General features: G+C 40.4%; 1 protein-coding gene across 1 annotated transcript; it reads left to right on the top strand.

The window, feature by feature from the left end:
- The first annotated feature begins 3,276 nt into the window (after positions 1–3,276).
- On the top strand, positions 3,277–20,094 carry acvr1bb (activin A receptor type 1Bb). The gene is made up of 9 exons (XM_058403201.1): positions 3,277–3,464; positions 11,622–11,867; positions 12,247–12,501; positions 13,042–13,272; positions 16,043–16,210; positions 16,485–16,641; positions 16,767–16,891; positions 17,379–17,509; positions 17,641–20,094. The coding sequence occupies exons 1-9, from the start codon at positions 3,401–3,403 to the stop codon at positions 17,764–17,766; spliced, it is 1,503 nt and encodes a 500-aa protein (XP_058259184.1). The 5' UTR covers positions 3,277–3,400; the 3' UTR covers positions 17,767–20,094.
- Positions 20,095–20,954: the final 860 nt, after the last annotated feature.

Consider the following 20,954-nt stretch of genomic DNA (forward strand, 5'->3'; position numbering starts at 1 on the left):
CTCATGCAATAGTACTTATAATTAATTATATTGTAGTTTTATGAAACCAAAAATGAATATCTGTGACACACTATGGCCAGTCACTGAAAATGCACTATATGGCCAAAAGAATGTGGACACTTGATCATCACAAACATACATGCCAATTCCCAAACCACAGAGTTATGTTATGACTACAGTTTAACATTTTACATATTAATTAATAATACTGTACTTTCCTCTCAGCCAATGCACCATGGGACGCTTGCCTTTCCATGCACATGAATGTAAAATGGAGTTGGCCTGCCCTTTGCAAGTATACCAGCTTCAACTCTTCTGGGAAGGTGTTCCACAAGGTTCAGGAGTGTGTTTATGGGAATTTTTGACCTTTCCTCTAAAAGCGCATTTGTGAGGTCAGGCACTGATGTTAGACGAGAAGGTCTTTGTGCACTGGTGTGCAGTCATGGTGGATCAGGAAGGGGTCATCCCCAAATTGTTCCCACAAAGTTGGGAGCATGAAATTCTCTAAAATGTCTGTATGCTGAAGCATTAAGAGTTCCTTTCACTGGAACTAAGTGGCCGAGCCCAACCCCTGAAAATATCACCTGAATTCAAAGTTTTGGAGGGGAGTCCCAAAACCTTTGGCAGTACAGTGTATGTGATGTTAATCAAGCGTATATGGTTATGATGGTTATATGGTTGGTAGTTGTCTACACCTTTTGGCAACACAGTGTATTACTTTTACTATTTAAGGTTCACTGAGAAAAGTAATACATTCAATTGACTGGATGTAAATGTAAAATAATTAAATTATTCAGGATCATCTCTGTTCCCAATGACTAATCACTGATTATCATTGTCTGTAATAACCAATCACTTTATTTGTTGTTTGTCCCACCTGCACTCTTTGTTTTATTCTTTTTTTTTCTTTTCTTTTTTTTGTTTAAAAAAATAATAGTGTGTAATAATCATTGGTTACATAAATTGTATTTATTCTCTTTCATCATGCATTTTATGCACTTGCTCAAAAAAGTTTACATTACCCTGATCCACAGCATGCTCACACCCCTGTTCCTGTCCTCCTTTGTGCTGTTCTGCTCCAAACACAAGGAGGTGCTCTTCAGTAGCTCATCTTCTCAGTGATCTGTCTTATTTTGGAATGGTGTGGAGAATCATACACCAATTTCACAACAATTTTGTCGACTTGACCGAGACATTACCACATGGGGCAAGTAAGGAAAAAACTTAAGAGTACATTAAATAAGGAACAGCAGTACTTTGTGTTTGTTGTTATAGGAAAATAATCCATGACCAGGTAGTGTAATGCATTATCACCCAAAAGTGAAGAGTTTTATGACTTGTACACCACAATGATTTGCCAGTGATTACAGTTTGTATTATTAATGAATGGCACATCACACTGATTAAACATTTATAGTTTTCTTAATGTTGTGGGACATCTGAGAGAAGAAGACTTGGAAAAATCTCTTAGAAAGCCTGGACATTCGAGACGCCTTCCTTAAATCTTAAATGACAGATATATTTTCTTTCTTTCTTTCTTTCTTTCTTTCTTTCTTTCTTTCTTTCTTTCTTTCTTTCTTTCTTTCTTTCTTTCTTTCTTTCTTTCTTTCTTTCTTTCTTTCTTTCTTTCTTTCTATATATATATATATACACTATATTGCCAAAAGTATTCGCTCACCTGCCTTGACTCGCATATGAACTTAAGTGACATCCCATTCCTAATCCATAGGGTTCAACATGACGTCGGTCCACCCTTTGCAGCTATAACAGCTTCAGCTCTTCTGGGAAGGCTGTCCACAAGGTTTAGGAGTGTGTTTATGGGAATTTTTGACCATTCTTCCAGAGGCGCATTTGTGAGGTCACACACTGATGTTGGACGAGAAGGCCTGGCTCTCAGTCTCCGCTCTAATTCATCCCAAAGGTGTTCTATTGGGTTGAGGTCAGGACTCTGTGCAGGCCAGTCAAGTTCATCCACACCAGACTCTGTCATCCATGTCTTTATGGACCTTGCTTTGGTCACTGGTGCACAGTCATGTTGGAAGAGGAAGGGGCCAGCTCCAAACTGTTCCCACAAAGTTGGGAGCATGGAATTGTCCAAAATGTCTTGGTATGCTGAAGCATTCAGAGTTCCTTTCACTGGAACTAAGGGGCCAAGCCCAGCTCCTGAAAAACAACCCCACACCATAATCCCCCCTCCACCAAACTTTACACTTGGCACAATGCAGTCAGACAAGTACCGTTCTCCTGGCAACCGCCAAACCCAGACTCGTCCATCAGATTGCCAGATGGAGAAGCGCGATTCGTCACTCCAGAGAACGCGTCTCCACTGCTCTAGAGTCCAGTGGCGGCGTGCTTTACACCACTGCATCCGACGCTTTGCATTGCACTTGGTGATGTATGGCTTGGATGCAGCTGCTCGGCCATGGAAACCCATTCCATGAAGCTCTCTGCACACTGTTCTTGAGCTAATCTGAAGGCCACATGAAGTTTGGAGGTCTGTAGTGATTGACTCTGCAGAAAGTTGGCGACCTCTTCGCACTATGCGCCTCAGCATCCGCTGACCCTGCTCCATCAGTTTACGTGGCCTACCACTTCGTGGCTGAGTTGCTGTCGTTCCCAAACACTTCCACGTTCTTATAATACAGCTGACAGTTGACTGTGGAATTTTTAGGAGCGAGGAAATTTCACGACTGGATTTGTTGCACAGGTGGCATCCTATCACAGTTCCACGCTGGAATTCACTGAGCTCCTGAGAGCGACCCATTCTTTCACAAATGTTTGTAAAAACAGTCTGCATGCCTAGGTGCTTGATTTTATACACCTGTGGCCATGGAAGTGATTGGAACACCTGATTCTGATTATTTGGATGGGTGAGCGAATACTTTTGGCAATATAGTGTATATATATATATATATATATATATATATATATATATATATATATATATATATATATATATATTATCTATATATTATCTATATTATATAGATATATATACATTATCTAGAGTAACTAGTTTCTGTTAATTTGGCCTAGTTATTACTAGACTATTACTAAATAATAACATAAACTTGAGAGTTGCTTTACACCAGGCGAAATTATCCTCTGTTATTAAACATTAATAACTCATTAATTAATCAATCAGATTAGTGAATTAATCAGCACTGATGTAAAGCAAAGATTTCAGATTTGATCGGCTCAGATGGCTCAGCCAAAATGAAGTCCTCCCCTTTAAATCGCCTATGCCTTAAACTCCTCCCGGCTCTGACGGTGTGTGTGTGTGTGTGTGTGTGTGTATGTATGTATGTGTGTGTGTGTGTGTGTGTGATGGTTTGAGCTCGAGCTCTGCTGTCAATATCGCACTTTAAATGCTCAAATGTAATGCGATGGGATTCTGACCATGGATAAAACCCGAATCCTGATCGTATGTTTCGCTGTTTTGGGATTTGGTGGAGGATGTGATGGTGAGTAAATGATTGTTTACATCGGCGATATTCGGGTTCCGTGTTTATTTATTCGGTCGCGGTGAAATTTGGCATTAACTACAACAACATGGCGCTCCTTCTATTCCGAAGCTCGGTAGCTAACTCGCTAGCAAAGCGGGCTTCCTTTATGTTTGGGGTGTTGGTTTGTTTTCCAGGGTATAATGAACATTTGTGGTGTGGGTTTTATTTATTAGTCGTTATCTTAAAGCTAACCTTTACTCTGTGTCTCAGGTGATGAGACTCTGGAATGAGGCTAGTTTAGCCAGTTATAGTTAGCATAGGCTATCAACGAGCTCTCTGTAGAGATGTAAAGTGTACTAACCAGCTATTATCATTTGTAATGTCGAACTTATTTATTTAATTTCACCGCTTTGTTTTTACGAAACTGGTGGTTATGAAGACAATGACATTTAAAAAATATATTCACACCTGAGTTACACGGGCCGCCGAAATCTGTACTAAGGAATTCAGGCCTTCACGTGCATTTCAGGATTTATCACTAAATTTTCATTCACATTACGTTTTAATTTCTGCGTAAATGCTACTGAACCCGCATGCTGTTATCTGTCCAGAATAAAAGTACACGCTTTTGTGTACAATCCCTGTACGTAAGTTTCATTCTGCTGATAGTGATAAGGGCACTAGTGCTGTTATCATGTTTCTGTGCACAAACAGAAAAGACAGACTTCACTCCTTCCTGATGACCAGTGAACACATTAGTAATGGAGCTGAGTGGCAGGACAGCCCTGAGGTCTGCATGGTCACTGTGTGTTCACCTGAGAAACACGATCCTCTCTGAGATGATACTAACATCCGAGCTGGACTGTGCTACGGCCTGTGATGAGGGCTTTGACTTCAAGATGAGGGCAGATTCACGGGGGTGCAATGTTTATTCATAAGGGACAGAGAGAAAAGATTGATCCATCATAAGGGCAGAAATGGACGTGCACTCACACCCTACCTTTTGTGTTCTCTCTCTCTCTCTCTCTCTCTCTCTCTCACGCTTTCTCGCTCTCTCCTTTCTTTCCCTTTCCATACTGGCCTGTGCTGTAGGCGCAGCAAATCCGAGCATCATCTTACACCCGGTCAATAATATACTCTCCCTGTGCACCTCCTCCCTTCTCTCTCTGTTGTCATGACAAAGAACATGTCGATGTAACCTATAGCAATCTGCCACCCTCTCTGTAGTGGATTCAGCTGAAAGAGACCTTTTCACAAGAACAGCGGCATAAAAATCTCTCGCCACTTTGCATACAGACTGTTGCACAAACTATCATTCACTTTCTCTCTTTCTTCAAATACATAGCCAGGATAGCAGAAAGGCTTACTGTGAGTGTTTTCTTATCATAGATTGCGTATTGTGGGTTCATCATTGGTGAGGGAATACAAAGCAGGACACACAGCTGAAACATGTTGGCGGTAATAAAATGGCAACGTTCAAGGGTAATGAGCACATTACGACACGCTTGTCTTGCCTCACCCAATTCCTCTATACATCACACATTTTTGTGGTTTTCTTCTGGCTACAGTAAAACACCTGAGTAGACACGTACAGAGAGTGATGTTTTCTAGCAGTGTCAGTGTGCACACATTAGTAGTAGGCATTATCATTAGTAAGGCATTTGAAATCTTCTCAAATGGTAGTGTAAGGTATCATTCGGACAGGTGAAGATTTCTGGACAAGGGTCTCTAGAGTAATGTCTGTGGACATCTGTAATCATTATGACTTGATTCACATGGGCGATCTCTGTCTAAGTCAGAGATGAGATTGTCTTTACTATGTAAACTTGATCGTCACAGTAAGCACTTGTTGTGTACTACGGACACCTCATTTAATAGAAACTGATTGTTTTGACATTTCATGGCCACTCTAGTTGTGCTTGATTATTAGTAGGTCACATGAGTGCCACATTTCCATAGACTGTACCTGTCCTCAGAGCTCAAAAAATGTCCTCTGGAGAGGATTGTTTTTAGAAAGATGTCTATATTTTATTGTTCCATGTTTGAAACCCGGGCCAATACTTTTGTATTCTGCACGATACAATAGAAACAAGTGCTTACTGGAGTATTATTACACTGAAGAACCTCTTTTTCCCCATAGGACATAACAGAATTTCAATTCAAATAGAAAGAGGTATATTATACACCAAACAGGCATAACATTATGAGCACTGAGAAGTGAAGTAAATAACACTGAGTATCTCCTCATCATGGCACCTGTTAGTGGGTGGGATATATTAGGCAGCAAGTGAACATTTTGTCCTCAAAGTTGATGTGTTAGAAGCAGGAAAAATGGGCAAGTGTAAGGTTTTGTGCGAGTTTGACAAGGGCCAAATTGTGATGACTAGACGACTGGATCAGAGCATCTCCAAAACTGCAGCTCTTGTGCAGTGTTCCCGGTCTGCAGTGGTCAGTATCTATCAAAAGTGGTCCAAGGAAGGAACAGAGGTGAACCTGTGACGGGGTCATGGGTGGCCAAGGCTCATTGATGCACGTGGGGAGTGAAGGCAGGCCCGTGTGATCCAATCTAACACGCAAGCTACTGTTGCTCAAATTGCTGAAGACGTTAATGCTGGTTCTGATAGAAAGGTGTCACAATACACAGTGCATGACAGGTCAGGGCTGTTTCGACAGCAAAAGGGGGACCAACACAATATTAGGCAGGTGGTCATAATGTTATGCCTGATCCATGTATGTTTTTTGTATGTTTGTTTTTTTTTGTTGAAATTAAAAAATGGATCCCTTTTTCTAGACTGGTTATTTTGTAAAAGAAAATGTAAAAAAAAAAAAAAAAAAAAAAAAAAGACTGACTTGGTGGGTTTGGTGGATTATTACCCAGAGATATTCTGGTAATAACTGCAACATGTCAAACTGACTGATGTGATATGGTTTCTGTCAGTAGCTGACCCTTCACTGAGGTTTTGATTACCATCATCGCAGCAAGTTGGTCAACATTTGTGACACTGTAAAGGAGCGTAGATGATTTGGATAATGGCTGCATTCCACTTTGTAAGTGACATTTTTGTAGTTTCTCCATGAGTAAGAGAGAGGTGTCACTGTGTGTGAAACATCTGTACTCTTCCTGAGAAGGATGTGGCTCATCTGGGAAATCTTACAAAAGAAAAGAAATGAACTGCGTCTGTAGGACATGTGCCATTGCTATAGGACATACAATCCTGTGACTAATGTTTAAAACATAGTACTGTATAACACACTCAAAATCACAGCTGTTACACTTTAAAACACAATAAAGGCCAGAATAGATAGCGGAGGAGTTTTATCCAACTTTACAAGATTGAAACAATACAGTTAAAAATCTACTAATGTTTGCGTGTCTATACATGACACACGATGATAAATGATCGCCTCTAAAATGAGTCCCATCTGTAAAAGGGTCATTTATGCAGGTTTAAATCTTAATTCACAAATCGATTTGAGTGAAGGATTGGTTAAAGTAGTCAATATAAAACAACACATTATAAGCAAGTGTCTCATAATCGTTTTGTCTTCTTCTTGTTTTTGTCTTTGCAAAGAGATGTTTAAATTGTATGGTGATCATGAATGTGCTACATCTACACACAGTAGATAAACATTAAGATGAGGAACAAGAACATTCCTTTAACGTGTGACTGTAACACTGATACAATGCTCGCTTATTTCCTAGAGTGTGGGAGAAAATGGAGGGATGAAGGCATGCTTATACATATGAAAACATTCCTTCCTACACACACACACACACAAACGAACAACTCTACTTCAGTTTTCATGCACACACACGCTCACAGAGAATAAGACTTGCATCGCTGGTTAATGTTCAGAAAAGCTAAGCAGTGTGTTTGCCTTTGTGCTTGTCTTTGTAGTCTATTGGAGTGCATTTAGCAGCTCCTTCCCCTTCTGTGAACTTTTAAACATTGCTGACAGAGCAGAGCCGGGAATAAGGCTGGTGACGCTGTTTCAGATGTGTGAGGAGACACACACACACGCACAAAGTGCAATTTAAAAGCTTATTTAGTTATTCATCCAAGTGGCCTATTTTAGATAGAGACTATTTTAACTCCACTCTGTCTTTTAAATAGGCTTCTTAACACACACTAAAGGAAAACCTTAGTTAGCCCTCAGTCTATATAATTTACAGTCATTTGTCTACAGTTTGTCTGCCTACATTTTTATGAGGACTGTCCAGTTCTTGTTAAAATACTTTCACTGTCCCCTCTGAAAGTATTGGATCAGCAAGGCCAGTTCTTTAGGGTTTTTTTTAACATACACTGAATACATTTGGGTTTGAGGTTAAAAGATAAATATTAAACTACCAGAATTATAGCTGATAAATTGAAACCTGACACTGTTTGTTTAAGCCCACTCATTTTTCAAGTCAGAAAATATTGGAACATATGATTGACCGGTGTGTTTTGTTGCCCAGGTGTGCTCTGTTAGATTGATTGTTTCAACAGTTAATAGCTGTGAATGTCACCTCTTGTTTTGAACCCTGGGGTTTACCTCAGAAGACTGTGTTTCCTGTTGAAAATGAGAAAGCAGAGAGCTGTCTAGACTTTGGTAGTAGAAATACCAGAAGATGCAAAGCATCATTAGTAAAATACAGAGATGAGCTTCGAAAGATCTTCGAAAGTTATCAACCATGGTGGAGGTGGTACCATGGCTTTGGCTTGCCTGGCTGCTTTTGCTTTTGGAAGACTGCTGAATCTTTGATGATGAAACTTATGAAATCAATTTATAGAGAAATTCATGCAATATATTTGGGAGGAACATTATTATGCAGCCAGACAATGACTGAAAACACACGGCCAACTCAACCAAAGACTTCATCAGGGGAAAAATGTGGAAGGTTTTTAGACTGGCCAAATCAATCCCCAGACCTTAAACCAGTGGAGCAGCATTGCACCTGTTAAAGAGGAGACTGAAGGGAATAACCCCCTGAAACCCAAACAACTGAACTGAATGAAGCTGCTGTACAAGTCTGGGAAAGCATCACAAAGGAAGAATGCAACAGTTTGGTGATGTCAGTGGGTCTCTGGGTTGAGGCGGTTATTACAGGCTAGGAGCCAAACGAAATATTAAGTGTTATTTCCTTGAATCCTTTTGATTCCAATACTTTTGCCCATGTGAAAGCATGTGGTCCGTCACCAAAGGTGCAAAGTTTTAAATAGTTTAACGTGTCAACATGTAAACATCAGGAAATGAATACTGATCTATCGTCTCATACTCTTCATATGATCTCAAACTTGTGTATACCTTTTTGTTTCATGTAATCTTGCTGTCTTTATCTTGTATTCGCACCAAAAAAAGCGTTCAGGAGTCTCAAAAATGCCACAGCCATCCGTGAATCCAAGACAGCAAAACTTGGTGGGCGTGATGGCATGCTGTTTTTCCCGTTAGTCACAGGCCAGTTGTGGGTGTCTGTGAGCTCATGTATGCAGAAGAAGGTAAACAGCCTTTTCCTATGAGTCTGTTACACTGCACTGCAGCAGCTTGACTGATAGTGTATAACTATAACTGTTATACAAATTGCTGCTCTTTAAGAGCCTTTTTTCTATATAAAGAGTCTGGAGGCTTAAAGTGAATCCAGAGACAATACTGAGAGCACTGGGGACAAGGTAGGAGAATTTAGGCTCAGGCTTGGATGCCTGTTAATAACAGAGCAACACACACACATCCTTGGGACAATGTAGCTGGAGAACCCTGAGGAAAAACATAGACACACTCCATACAGACAGTAACCTGAGCTCAGGGTCGAATCGAGGTGTCTGTGAGCCGATGTGTGTGGAAGAGGGCAGATGGCCTCCGAGCGTGTTATGCTGCACAGCAATAGCAGCAGCAGCTCAGGTGTTGTGTGACAGGGCAGAGCTCGCTAGAATCAAATCAAGTACTGTGGAGCTGTGAGGTTTAAACTCTACACATTTTAAAGTACAGAGATTTTATCAGCAGGTTTCTCAGGTCCTCAGGTTAATGGAGATATGAATATGTGAAATATAGAAATGGTAACCCAGTGCTGTGTAGAAATTTCACAGCAGAATGTGTACAGTACATTTGCTCTCCTGTCTTGTCTAGTTTAGAAAAGTCAGAGAGTGTAAAAGAATACGTGGCTGGCCTCTTGCCTGTGTGAATACAGGGTTAAATACTTGAAGATTGATTATTTGCCTTTAACTATGTAAATATTTGAGAATTTGAATAATATTCAAAGAGTGGCCTTCATTCAGATTGAATCATTATATGTGTTCATGTGCGTATGTGTGTGTGTGTGTGTGCGCGCGTGCGTGCGTGCGTGTGTGTGCGTGCGTGTGTGTGTGCGTGTGTGTGTGTGCGTGTGTGTGCGTGTGTGTGCGTGTGTGTGCGTGTGTGTGTGTGTGCGTGTGTGTACACTCAAGCTTTGTACTAGAGTGTTTAAAGTTAAACTGGTCTGTCCATGTTTGTCTTCAGTGGATCAAGTATGTTCTTTAACATCATTCCTGTGTACAAACTGTGTCTGTTCTGTGTTGCATGTCTGCCATTTTCCTTAAGCACCCACTCTGTCAGTTCATTTACTTCTACAATAATCAAAGCTGCTTGTTAAAGGAGACAGGCCTGCAGGCCATACAGACAGGTGTGTGTGTGTGTGCGTACGTGTGTGTGCACAAGCTCTCTAGTAAGGGGGAACCAGCGAGTATGAGTATGACTGTGCATGTAGGGAAATGCCAAAGTACCTCTGTGTCTTTTGAATATGAAAATGAAAAGCTACAGTTATTAAACACATTGTGTGCAAGTGGCTGCATGTTTCAAACCAACAGTGGCAGGAAGCTGTCAGGGATGTAGGGACTAAGTAGCGGAGTATGTAAAAGTATGAACAGTAATCTGACACTTATACAGTCCTAAGACCAACAAATATTTGATTTACAAAAACGATAGAGAGAAACAGAACTTGTTTACATGCTTTCGATTATTCAGTCCTCCAGGTTCATGTACCTAGTGTAGACAGGTAACATGAGCACACAAAAACATACACAAATGTATGGCTGTGAGAATGAAGCTTTTGAAATGAAATGAAATGAAATGAATCAGGATATAATTCAGTTTTATGATGGCGTGTAACTCTCGGGTTAAGTTCACACTACAAATTTCATTGCACAGTAAGCTTTTTTTTTCTTGATGGTCCACATTCTTAACCATACTTGCGTCAAATGGCAAAAATGACCCCAGAAATCTCCCAGAAGTCCCCTCAATTAAATAACAACAGAGAATCAGAAAAATGACCCCAGTGTAACTAATGCGTCTCCATTTAAATCAATCAAATATTTCAGTCTGCAATCCTTTGTTATAGAAGAAAGATGTCATCTTTTTTTCTCTTTTCTCCCCTAAAAGAACTACAACACAGGCTTTCCAGATTTGGCACTAGATTATCCAGTCTGGCCAAGGAACATAGTGGTAGTGTCTGGACACGTGGTTTGGCTCAGTTCTTATTCAGTCAAAACATGCTCATGTACAGACACTATTTGATCTACATGTACAGTGTATTTGTCTTCATGTTAAATCTGTCTTATTAGACAAAAGACTATAAACCCAGAGGCCTTTTCAAGAAATCTTGCTTTTTAGTAATATTCAGTTCTGAGGGGGTGGGGTTGGGGGTATGTTATCTGTATTAATATCAATATAAACAGAATAATTTGATTTGGTGATGTCTAGAGCCAGAATGTGCAGTTTTATTTCTCAAAAAGACAAAATCTGGGAGTTTTGACACAGAGTTTCTGATCTAATGTGACAACTTTATGAAAGATTTTGAATTAACACATTCAGACTGTGTTGTTGTTTCATTAGATGTGTAGATATTTTATTTTATTGTTCTTGACATGTTTCTAAATCATTTGTTTAACCAACACTCTCAGTTCTTCCTTGTTGTATTGGTAGCATGCAGCCATGCTCTTGATAAATCAGTGTTTATCCTCACTGTGATTATTCTTGTTGAGGAAATAAAGTACAGACAGGATCACAAGTACCATTAGCTTCTGCTGGTTCAGGTGGTGTATGAAAGCGATACAGCAGTATACTGAAGTCTGAACTCTCTGTTCTATGAGGAGATAGTGAGCAGCACTGTAGGTTTTTAAAGAGTGTTTTCACAAGTCCATGTCTCTCCCGTTCTCTCTCTAGGTCTGTTGTGTAATTGCACCACGTCTCAGTGTGAAAAGAATGGCTACCGCTGTGAGACGACGGGGGCCTGCATGGCTTCAACCTCCCTTATTGATGGCCAGGAGCAGCACGTGCGAATCTGTATCGACAAAGAAAAGCTGGTTCCTCCTGGGCAACCCTTCTTCTGCCTGAGCGCCGAGGGTCTGCTCAACATCCACTGCTGCTATACGGACTACTGCAACAGTCTGGACCTCAAGGTGACCTCAGGTAAGTGTCCTACTCACTACGTATCGTTCCAACTCAGCCTTCTGTCTAGCTATTCTATGTAAGCAATAAAATGTAACATGATGTCCATATATAACTATCTTATAAAATAATTATAACTCGTTATTTGCTAGATAGTCTTTATTTTTCTTTATCATAAAGTTAACAAGTTAATAAAAATTGCAGCTTTGTTTCTGACTGTTACTGGCACAGGAAGGTTCTACCAAAAATGCTAAATGAAGGTTTCCTTGCAGAAAACTTTACCTTGTTATTGATTACACACTAGAATGGAGAATTATTTTAAATATATAAATATTGACAGTACATTTGTATTAAGATTTGATTGATCTCTGATGTTTAATGTTTCTGTAATGTGTCTTAGTGACCGTGCAGCCTAATTCGGCCATGATGGGTGGCTGGGGGCCAGTGGAGCTGGCTGCTGTGGTTGCAGGCCCTTTGTTTGCTCTGTTTGTGCTGGTACTGCTGGGCCTCTTCCTTTTCCAACACCATCAGAGAGCCTACGGCCACAGACAGAGACTGGAGGTGGAGGACCCAAGCACTGAACACCTGTACCTGGCTAAGGACAAAACATTGCAGGATCTCATCTATGACCTGTCAACATCCGGCTCGGGTTCAGGTCAGCAGTACAACTGAGGAAGCACACACAGCTTTAGTTTAGCCCAGGTGGACAACCTGCAGATGTCAAAACCTGCAGATTATTAATTATACAACAGGAGAAAATCTCAAAACTGACTTTACATTTTGCTCTCTTGGACCTCCATACATATACATACATGGGTATAATCTATCCTGTTACATAATGCTCAGCTATAGCTCATACAACTCATTTCAAATCAACATTATCTGATGCTCTTGACTTGTATTTGCACAATTCTATGCATTGTGAGGCTGCCACATGGTTGGCTGATTGAATGATTGTAACTGCATTTTTCAACACCTGTAGTTAAACACTAAATAACTATGATTTAATATAATTTGAATACCCAGGATATTAGACATTTTAGAAGCTTTGGAGTATTGTATTATTGTTTTTTTTTGTTTGTTTTTTTAGAACGTGCAAAACTGGAGTAAAATGGTGTTCTCTGGACCAAGTAAATACATTAAAAATAATCTAGTCTGTGCTCCCTTTTTTCTTTCTCTGTTTGTCTTTGGACAGGTCTCCCTCTGTTTGTTCAGAGGACAGTAGCACGGACTATTGTGCTACAGGAGATCATAGGCAAGGGCCGCTTTGGAGAGGTGTGGAGGGGGAAGTGGAGAGGAGGAGACGTGGCGGTAAAGATTTTCTCCTCTCGAGAAGAGCGCTCCTGGTTTCGCGAAGCTGAGATCTATCAGACCATCATGCTGCGGCATGAAAACATACTGGGCTTTATTGCCGCTGACAACAAAGGTAAAGTAGAAGAAAAAGAGATGCCAAGCTCCCTTCAAAACTGTAGATATGTGCATATGAGCTTCCAGTCAGGTGACTGATGAGCCAAGATGACTACTACATACAAATTCAGTGTATTTTAGGAGTGGGATTGTTCAGTTTTCCCTGTGAAAAGGTTAACACTTAAGGCACTGGGTGGTGTGCCAGGTGCAAATGGTGGGCTGCATGCCACTTCTGGAATATTTTCCACATAACCATAAACAGATTCAGGCATACTAGGGACACTACTGCTCAGGATCGTTTCTACTTTACTACATCACACCTATCAGACTTTTTGCTGCTCTGCGGTGCCAAACCAAGTCTGGCTGGCGATGCAACAACTGCCCAAGTACCCACATTAAGGTGGCTGGTTGGTGAAGTAGCCGGGCTGTTTCCCTCATTAGTGAAGGAATCAGGGCTTCACTGGCCATCTTAGAAACACATTCAGTCCTCTTAAATCGAGAGATTTTTGGTTTTATGCATCTTGGGCTTTGCAATTTGCTACTTTTGTTAGGTTGGGTGTGTGCCTTAGAATCAAGGTCTAGGCCTAGTCTCTGTACACAGCAGATGGTCATCCTCCTCTTGTTGGAGAGCTGGTAAATGGCTGCACAAATGTAGATCTGTGGCAGTTCAGGCTAAGCATAGTACAGCCCAATTTTAACTTTCACAATTCTCTCAGGTCTTGTGGCAATCAATATCTTTAGCACTTAGCATGACATTGAGAAAGCCACTAGCAAAATAGCTTGGCTATCTTGGACATTGAAGTGTAAGCTAAGTGTAAGCTATGCTAGAATTAAAATTGTGGATATGAGTTTCTGCAAAGACCACAACAGCAGGCTCTGCAATAAACAAGTGGCTTAAATTTGAAAAAAAGTATTACTTCTTAAACTATTATGTCCACAGAGATGACTGACTCTAATGCTGTACAGTTCAGGTCATTTGGGTAGGACTGCAGGGCTAAAACACACATGCACATGAATATCCAAATGCACAATTAGCTCTTGCACTGAACCACATCTGTAGTTGGGTTTTAAGCTAGACGGCTCGGTCCCTAGATTTATGTAAAATGCAACACAACACTGCATGCCTAGCAGGGTCAGGGTCAATTTTGTGTAGACCAGTCACTTTTTGGTTAGGAATTGTGTTGGATATATATATGTGGACTACATGTTTAATTATTTCCGTTTTCACAATTTCTCTCCCCCAATTCTCAGCGGATAATTCACACTCACCAGCCAGCTTATCTTTATTGTATTACAGCTTCAAGTCAGGGAGGTTGAAGGTCTGAAGGCTGGCATGTGCTCCCTATGAGACAAGCCAAGTAGTGCATTTTAATCTGCTGCTTGTGCTCCATCACAGTTCACCTCTTTTACATACATCTCACAAACTCTTACATTTTGCTAGTGTCACTGTGATTGAAAGGGGAGAGATTATGTAATTTCCCCTATCAAGACAGCACAATTTTGCTCCCTTGGCTCTCAGTCATGGATGGATTTGGCATCATCAGAATTCAAATTCATGTACTAACACTACTAATACTGCATAAGACCTATCTTTGCTTTCAAAAGAGCCTCTTCATATCATGGATTCACAAGATGTTGGAAACATTCCTTTGAGATTCTGGTCCATGTTGGTCTCATAATTCCTGTAGATTTTTCACATGCACATTCATGCTATGAAACACCAGTTCTACCACATCCCAAAGGTGTCATGACATGTTCCTGACATCCCAATGGTGACTGGGACGACTCTGAAGTACACTGAACTCATTGTCATGCTCATGAATGCAGCTTGAGACGACTTTTGCTTTGTGACATGGTGCATTATCATTCTGGAAGTAGCATTTAGAAGATGGTAAATTGTCACCATGAAGGGATGCACATGGTTATCAACCGTAATCAAATAAGCTGTGGCACACAAGACAAGTTGGGTCCAAGGATTCATGCTGTTGGTGCCAAATTATGACCCTACCATCTGTGTGCCTCAGCAGAAATTGAGATTCATCAGACCAGGCTTTTTCCAGTCTGTCCAGTTTTGGTGGGTCTGTGCACACTGCAGCCTCAGCTTTCTGTTTTTGGTTGTCAGAAATGGAACCTGACATGGCTTGTGCTATTGTATCCCATCAATTGGTTTTCTGCGTTACTGTAACCTTTTTGTCAGCGTGAACTAGTCTGGCCATTCTCCACTGATCTCTCTCATCAACTAGTTGTTTCTGTCTGCAGTACTGCCACTTACTGGATGTGTTTTTAAATCGCACCATTCTGAGTCACACTTTTGTGTGAAGATCCCAGGAGAGTTATAGAAACCATCAAACCAGCCCATCTGACACCAACAATCATGCCACAGTCAAAAGCATTAAGATTACATTTTTCCCCCATTCTGATGGTTGATGTGAACATTACCCGGAGCTACTTTCCTGCTTCTGCATGATTTTTATGCAGTGCACTGCTGCCACATGTTTGGCTGATTAGATAATTGCTTGTCTGAGTTGGGTGTTCAGGTATTCCTAATAAAGTGTTCTGTGAGTGTATTTTGTATTTTTACTGTAGTTGCCTAAATTGCATAACATATGGTACTAGAATGCACATTTGCTATATCTTTTATTTTCAAAAGAACTTTGAATTATCCTTAATCCAAACGTATATAGGCACATTTCAGTTTTAATGTTTTAGTGTTGTGTAATTCACATATATTTAGCAATTAATGTAGCCTTGGCTAACATGCAATTTAACAATGTGTGTGTGTCTTTCAGATAATGGGACATGGACTCAGTTGTGGCTGGTGTCTGATTATCACGAACATGGCTCTCTCTTCGACTATCTGAACCGATACTCCGTCACCATCGAGATCATGATCAAACTGGCGCTTTCTGCTGCCAGTGGCCTGGCACATCTGCATATGGAGATCCTGGGCACACAGGGTATGTGTGAAGGGGGAGAGATTTGGAAAAAATGCAAGATCTGGATTATTTTGTAGTGAATTGGGATAAGTCGTCAAAGCTGCTTATCTTATGTTTATAAAACTGATGCCATTTGTTTTAGTAGGGCTGACGAAGACCATCTGGTGGCACATCTATTCAAGTCTAATTGCTTTTGTTTTCTAGTATTAAACATTAAAAATAGCATGCATGTTTAGGTCAAGTGAAAATTTTTCGATTTCTGTAATTTAATGGGATCCTTTTTCTTCTCAATCAGGTAAGCCTGGTATTGCTCACCGTGACCTGAAATCAAAGAACATTCTGGTGAAGAAGAATCTCACATGTGCCATCGCCGATCTGGGCCTCGCAGTACGCCACGAGTCTGTCACGGATACCATCGACATCGCCCCCAACCAGCGCGTGGGCACCAAGAGGTAGACACATACAACCCACCCACACATTTAAACATTCTGTCACAAAAGTGAGCCAAATACCACCGAGTATTGTAGTATAGGCTGCTTGTGTTTGTGTCTGAAAAGTTTGGTTTTTTGTGTTTCAGGTACATGGCTCCAGAGGTGTTGGATGAGAGTATCAACATGTGCCACTTTGACTCCTTTAAATGTGCTGACATCTATGCGCTGGGGCTGGTGTACTGGGAGATTGCACGCCGCTGCAATGCCGGAGGTGAGAGGGGTATTAGCCCTCCTTATGAGACACTGGTACAGTGATTTTAGATGATGTTTTTTGAGGCAGTCCAAAAAGAGGAGCAACATAACAGAAATCTTATGTAGGCTAAAAAGGGTGATGGTCCATTCTCTGAATGTCCTTAACATCAGGCAGAGAACTGCTATTATTCATTAGGGCTGAAGAGTATAAAAGGAATAAAACATGACAGGGTGTGCTGTTCTAGGAATTTAATGAATGAATGAATTATCTCAAAGTTGGTTGTTTTCAAAATAAAAGCACCACCATTGGGGATTTTCATTCGTTCAATTAAATATCATACCTTTTAAATAATCACAATACTCTTATCTGAGACAGTGCAGATGTTGTTTGTAGTTTTCTAACAATTACATACTCTGTTAGAACAACATTTTGTTTCACTTTGTATTTACTGTTAGCAAATCTGCATATTTTGATGCATGTTTTGAAGCAGCACTTTGTGTGTTAGGTATCCATGAAGAATACCAGCTCCCCTACTATGACCTGGTGCCCTCTGACCCGTCCATCGAGGAGATGAGAAAGGTGGTGTGTGACCAGAGGTTAAGACCAAACGTACCCAACTGGTGGCAGAGCTATGAGGTATCCATGCACATGCATGTCCTCTCGCACACACGTGCACACACACACACACGCACAAACTAAGCATATTTTCTACCAGATGGTTGCCAATGTCACCCCATATAACTCTCCTCCCTCTTCCTGCCTCTCAGGCTCTCCGTGTGATGGGGAAGATTATGAGGGAGTGCTGGTATGCCAATGGTGCCGCTCGACTGACCGCTCTGCGCATCAAAAAGACCCTGTCTCAACTCAGCGTGGACGAGGATGTCAAAATGTGAAAGAATCCCAAGCATAGTGATGGTCAGAGAACACTGTAACAGAAACAAGTGTACAAAATTACTACTGCTCCAAACTATCCTGCCAGTTTGAGAAAATGTACCGCCGTCGGTCGAGTTGTGACACGGCCTACCTCACCCACAAAGCCAAAACTACTAACAAAATTGTATTGCATCATATTCTTGAACTCAACTGCTCCTCCATCCCTCTTTAATGTACGGCCACAGACTGCAAGTTCCGATCCTATTGATCTACGTTGAGCACTGCTGCCCCTAGAATAGCTGATAGCAAAACTCTACTAACATGATATTGACCTTTAATTTCCCAGATATTTCAATTAGTCCCATATCAGCAGCTCAGGAGCAGAGATCACTTTTTACCTGCATATTGTGTGAACTACTATAACAAGTCACTGAATCCAGTTCTGGGCTGCTATCATGTCAAGAAGTGAAATCTGAATGTGGGTTTGTACAGATCTTATTGCACTCCATGTGTCGCTCTTGTAGGAACGTGGGCTGTATGTGTTTAACGTGAGCAGAGTATCTTACTTGAATGCAGGTGCTATTTTGAGCTTTAGCTTTTGGTATAATCGGGGTGCATAGAATTTTACCCAAACCTCAGATTTAAAGCAAGGGTTAAATAGACAGATTAGGTAGGTCACTCCAGGGGAAAGCTGACAACTATTTGGGAAAAATATCTAAAATCTATATATAGTATATATATATATGTGTGTGTGTGTGTGTATTTGTGTTGGGTTATTCTGGCACTACTGATGTGTGTTTAGTGGAGTGACTTCCTGAAAGCTGGACAGTGCCTAAAAGGTTTTTTTTTTTTTTTTTTCTTTCCTCCATCCAACATGAATTAATCTATTAATATTGCATTTATTGCTGCATTCATTCATGGATGATCCGTGTCTTTCGTGTGTAGTGTGGGTGTGTGTGTGTGAACTGAATAATCGCATCTCTCTCGCTTTCTATGACTCATTCACATTCACTTGGTGAATGGTGCATTGTGTATTTATTTTAGATCGAACATTCTCCATTCGCTCGTTTTGCTTTAGTGTCATTAGATTTCTCCTTAAAAGCTAAATGTATATAGGATGTATTTTTGGAAAGGTACAGCAGTGTATATCTCGTTCCCTTTTGGTTTCAGGTTGATTAGATACTAAGCTAAGGGGTGAAGTTTAGCAGCTTGCACACTGATGGGATTGCTTGGTGGGTTGAAGCGGTCTGATCATAACCCCGGCACAATTTTCTTTTTTTTCTTTTTTTTGGTTCCGCATTTTTCTCGTATCACTGTAGCATCCTGTAGCAACAGTATGACCAATTTAACAGTATCTTTTTCGGCAATATGCCTTTCAACCATGAACGCACTGGAAAGGTTGAGTAGACGAAAGGTTTATGCAATATTCACAGGGAGTGCGCCAGTTCGGGAGATGGAGCATTAGTACGTTGAGAAGTACTCTGGCGCTGTGTGCATGTGGAGACAGGATGAGCTGTTAAACCTGAACTTAAGGAGTGGCCTCAGCTCTTCGACACTGTATTTTTGACTACTATACCACACAAAAACCTTTTATATAATCAGTACTACTGCCCTGCTCCTGCTCACTCTCCCTTACTCCTCTTGATATGCAACTTGTAAATAGTTTGTAAGTATGATTTTTCTTCCCCGCCCTCATCCTTTCTTTCTTTCTTTCTTTTTTTTTTTTTAAATCCTATAGACAATTCTTGAAGCTTGCTGTATTTTTGTGATGGCCTTTTTTTTTTTTATTTTATTTTCCGAGTGTACACTCACAGGTACTACTGATATCTCTTTCGTTGTAGAATATACAGTCTTAACGATCGGTATACAGATACTGTATAAATAGGACGTGTTAGACATGTTAAAGGATGAGAAGTTCTTAGGATTCGATGCCAACTTGGCATGAAATTGTTAATCGAAACCTCTCTAGCATGTGAAAGCCAAAAATAATATTTATATGGAGAGTTGGTTGTGTTTTATGTGGTTCTTATGTTCATATTAGGATTCTTGTTGTTACGGGGGCAAAACCTGTACATGTTTATTACACTGGATTATTATACACTACTGAATACACTACAGTACTCTAAAATCTAACTCGCAATGTCCACACTACTGTCTGTGCTCTGCTGATCCTGAAACTGCTCGTATGGTGCAGCATCAGCCGGTTGTGAAATTGTTCATTTTTTTGTTCTTTTTTTTTTTTTTTTAGGTACAGATAAGAAGATTTTTCACGTTTATTTTCTTTTTGTCGGTTTGATTTCTTTCTTACTGCGTGTGGTATTTTTTTTTTTTTTTTTCCATTTTGGTTTCACCTCTCCAGCTGAAAGTGTATGTACATATATTTATAGCTTCCTGACAAAGTTTCTGCTGCTGCTGTGTTTTGGAGGCATGAGCATAGTCAGGGTTATAATATTTATGAATTTAGGTCGGCTCCTGTTATGCTTCTAATTCAGAAGAGACCTGTGTAGCTATGATGCCTGAAATGCCTCGTCGTTATTCTAATACACAGGCTGGATATGAGCCTTCGTTCCTATGTATTACTATAAGGAAAGGTGTATATTGTAACAGATTGACCGTAGACCCTACAACTTGTCTGCTGAGTATAATCTCAGTGAGCTCCTAAACCCAAATCAGTCTTTTCAGGAATTGTTTCCAATCATGTACATAAGTAATATTATACAGTAATAAAGACATTTTCCTATAATCTAGTCTCCTTATTTCAGTCTCTTTCTGCTGTCTTCTTTGGTAGAAACACCTACTTTACACTTCATGTAAGATATGTCTTGGTCAGCTCTGCTCATGTACATCATTACACTCCAGTTGCCTGAAGTAACACATCAGCTATTAACTGTCTAACAAACACTTATTCACTGCAGTACAGAAAAGCTGAGGAAAGCATTTTTGAACAAAGCATCATGTATCCCCGGTCCTTAAATCTACTCTTTAAAATCAAAAGAGTGCTTTCATTTTATTATATATAAATTATGATTTAAGATTTGAAATATTCTTCCTTAATTGCTCTACTTCAACACGTATTAAAAATCCCGTCTTCCTGCCTTCACGAAAAGATGCTTTAGATAAGAAACACAAGTTCGAGGCTAGAACAGGTTTGTTTTTGTTTTTTTTACTGAGAAGTTGGAGTGCAGATGTAAGTGCGGTGTGTTCAGAC

Source organism: Hemibagrus wyckioides, linkage group LG11 (genome assembly GCF_019097595.1).
Source record: "Hemibagrus wyckioides isolate EC202008001 linkage group LG11, SWU_Hwy_1.0, whole genome shotgun sequence".
In the NCBI taxonomy this organism is placed as follows: Eukaryota; Metazoa; Chordata; class Actinopteri; order Siluriformes; family Bagridae; genus Hemibagrus; species Hemibagrus wyckioides.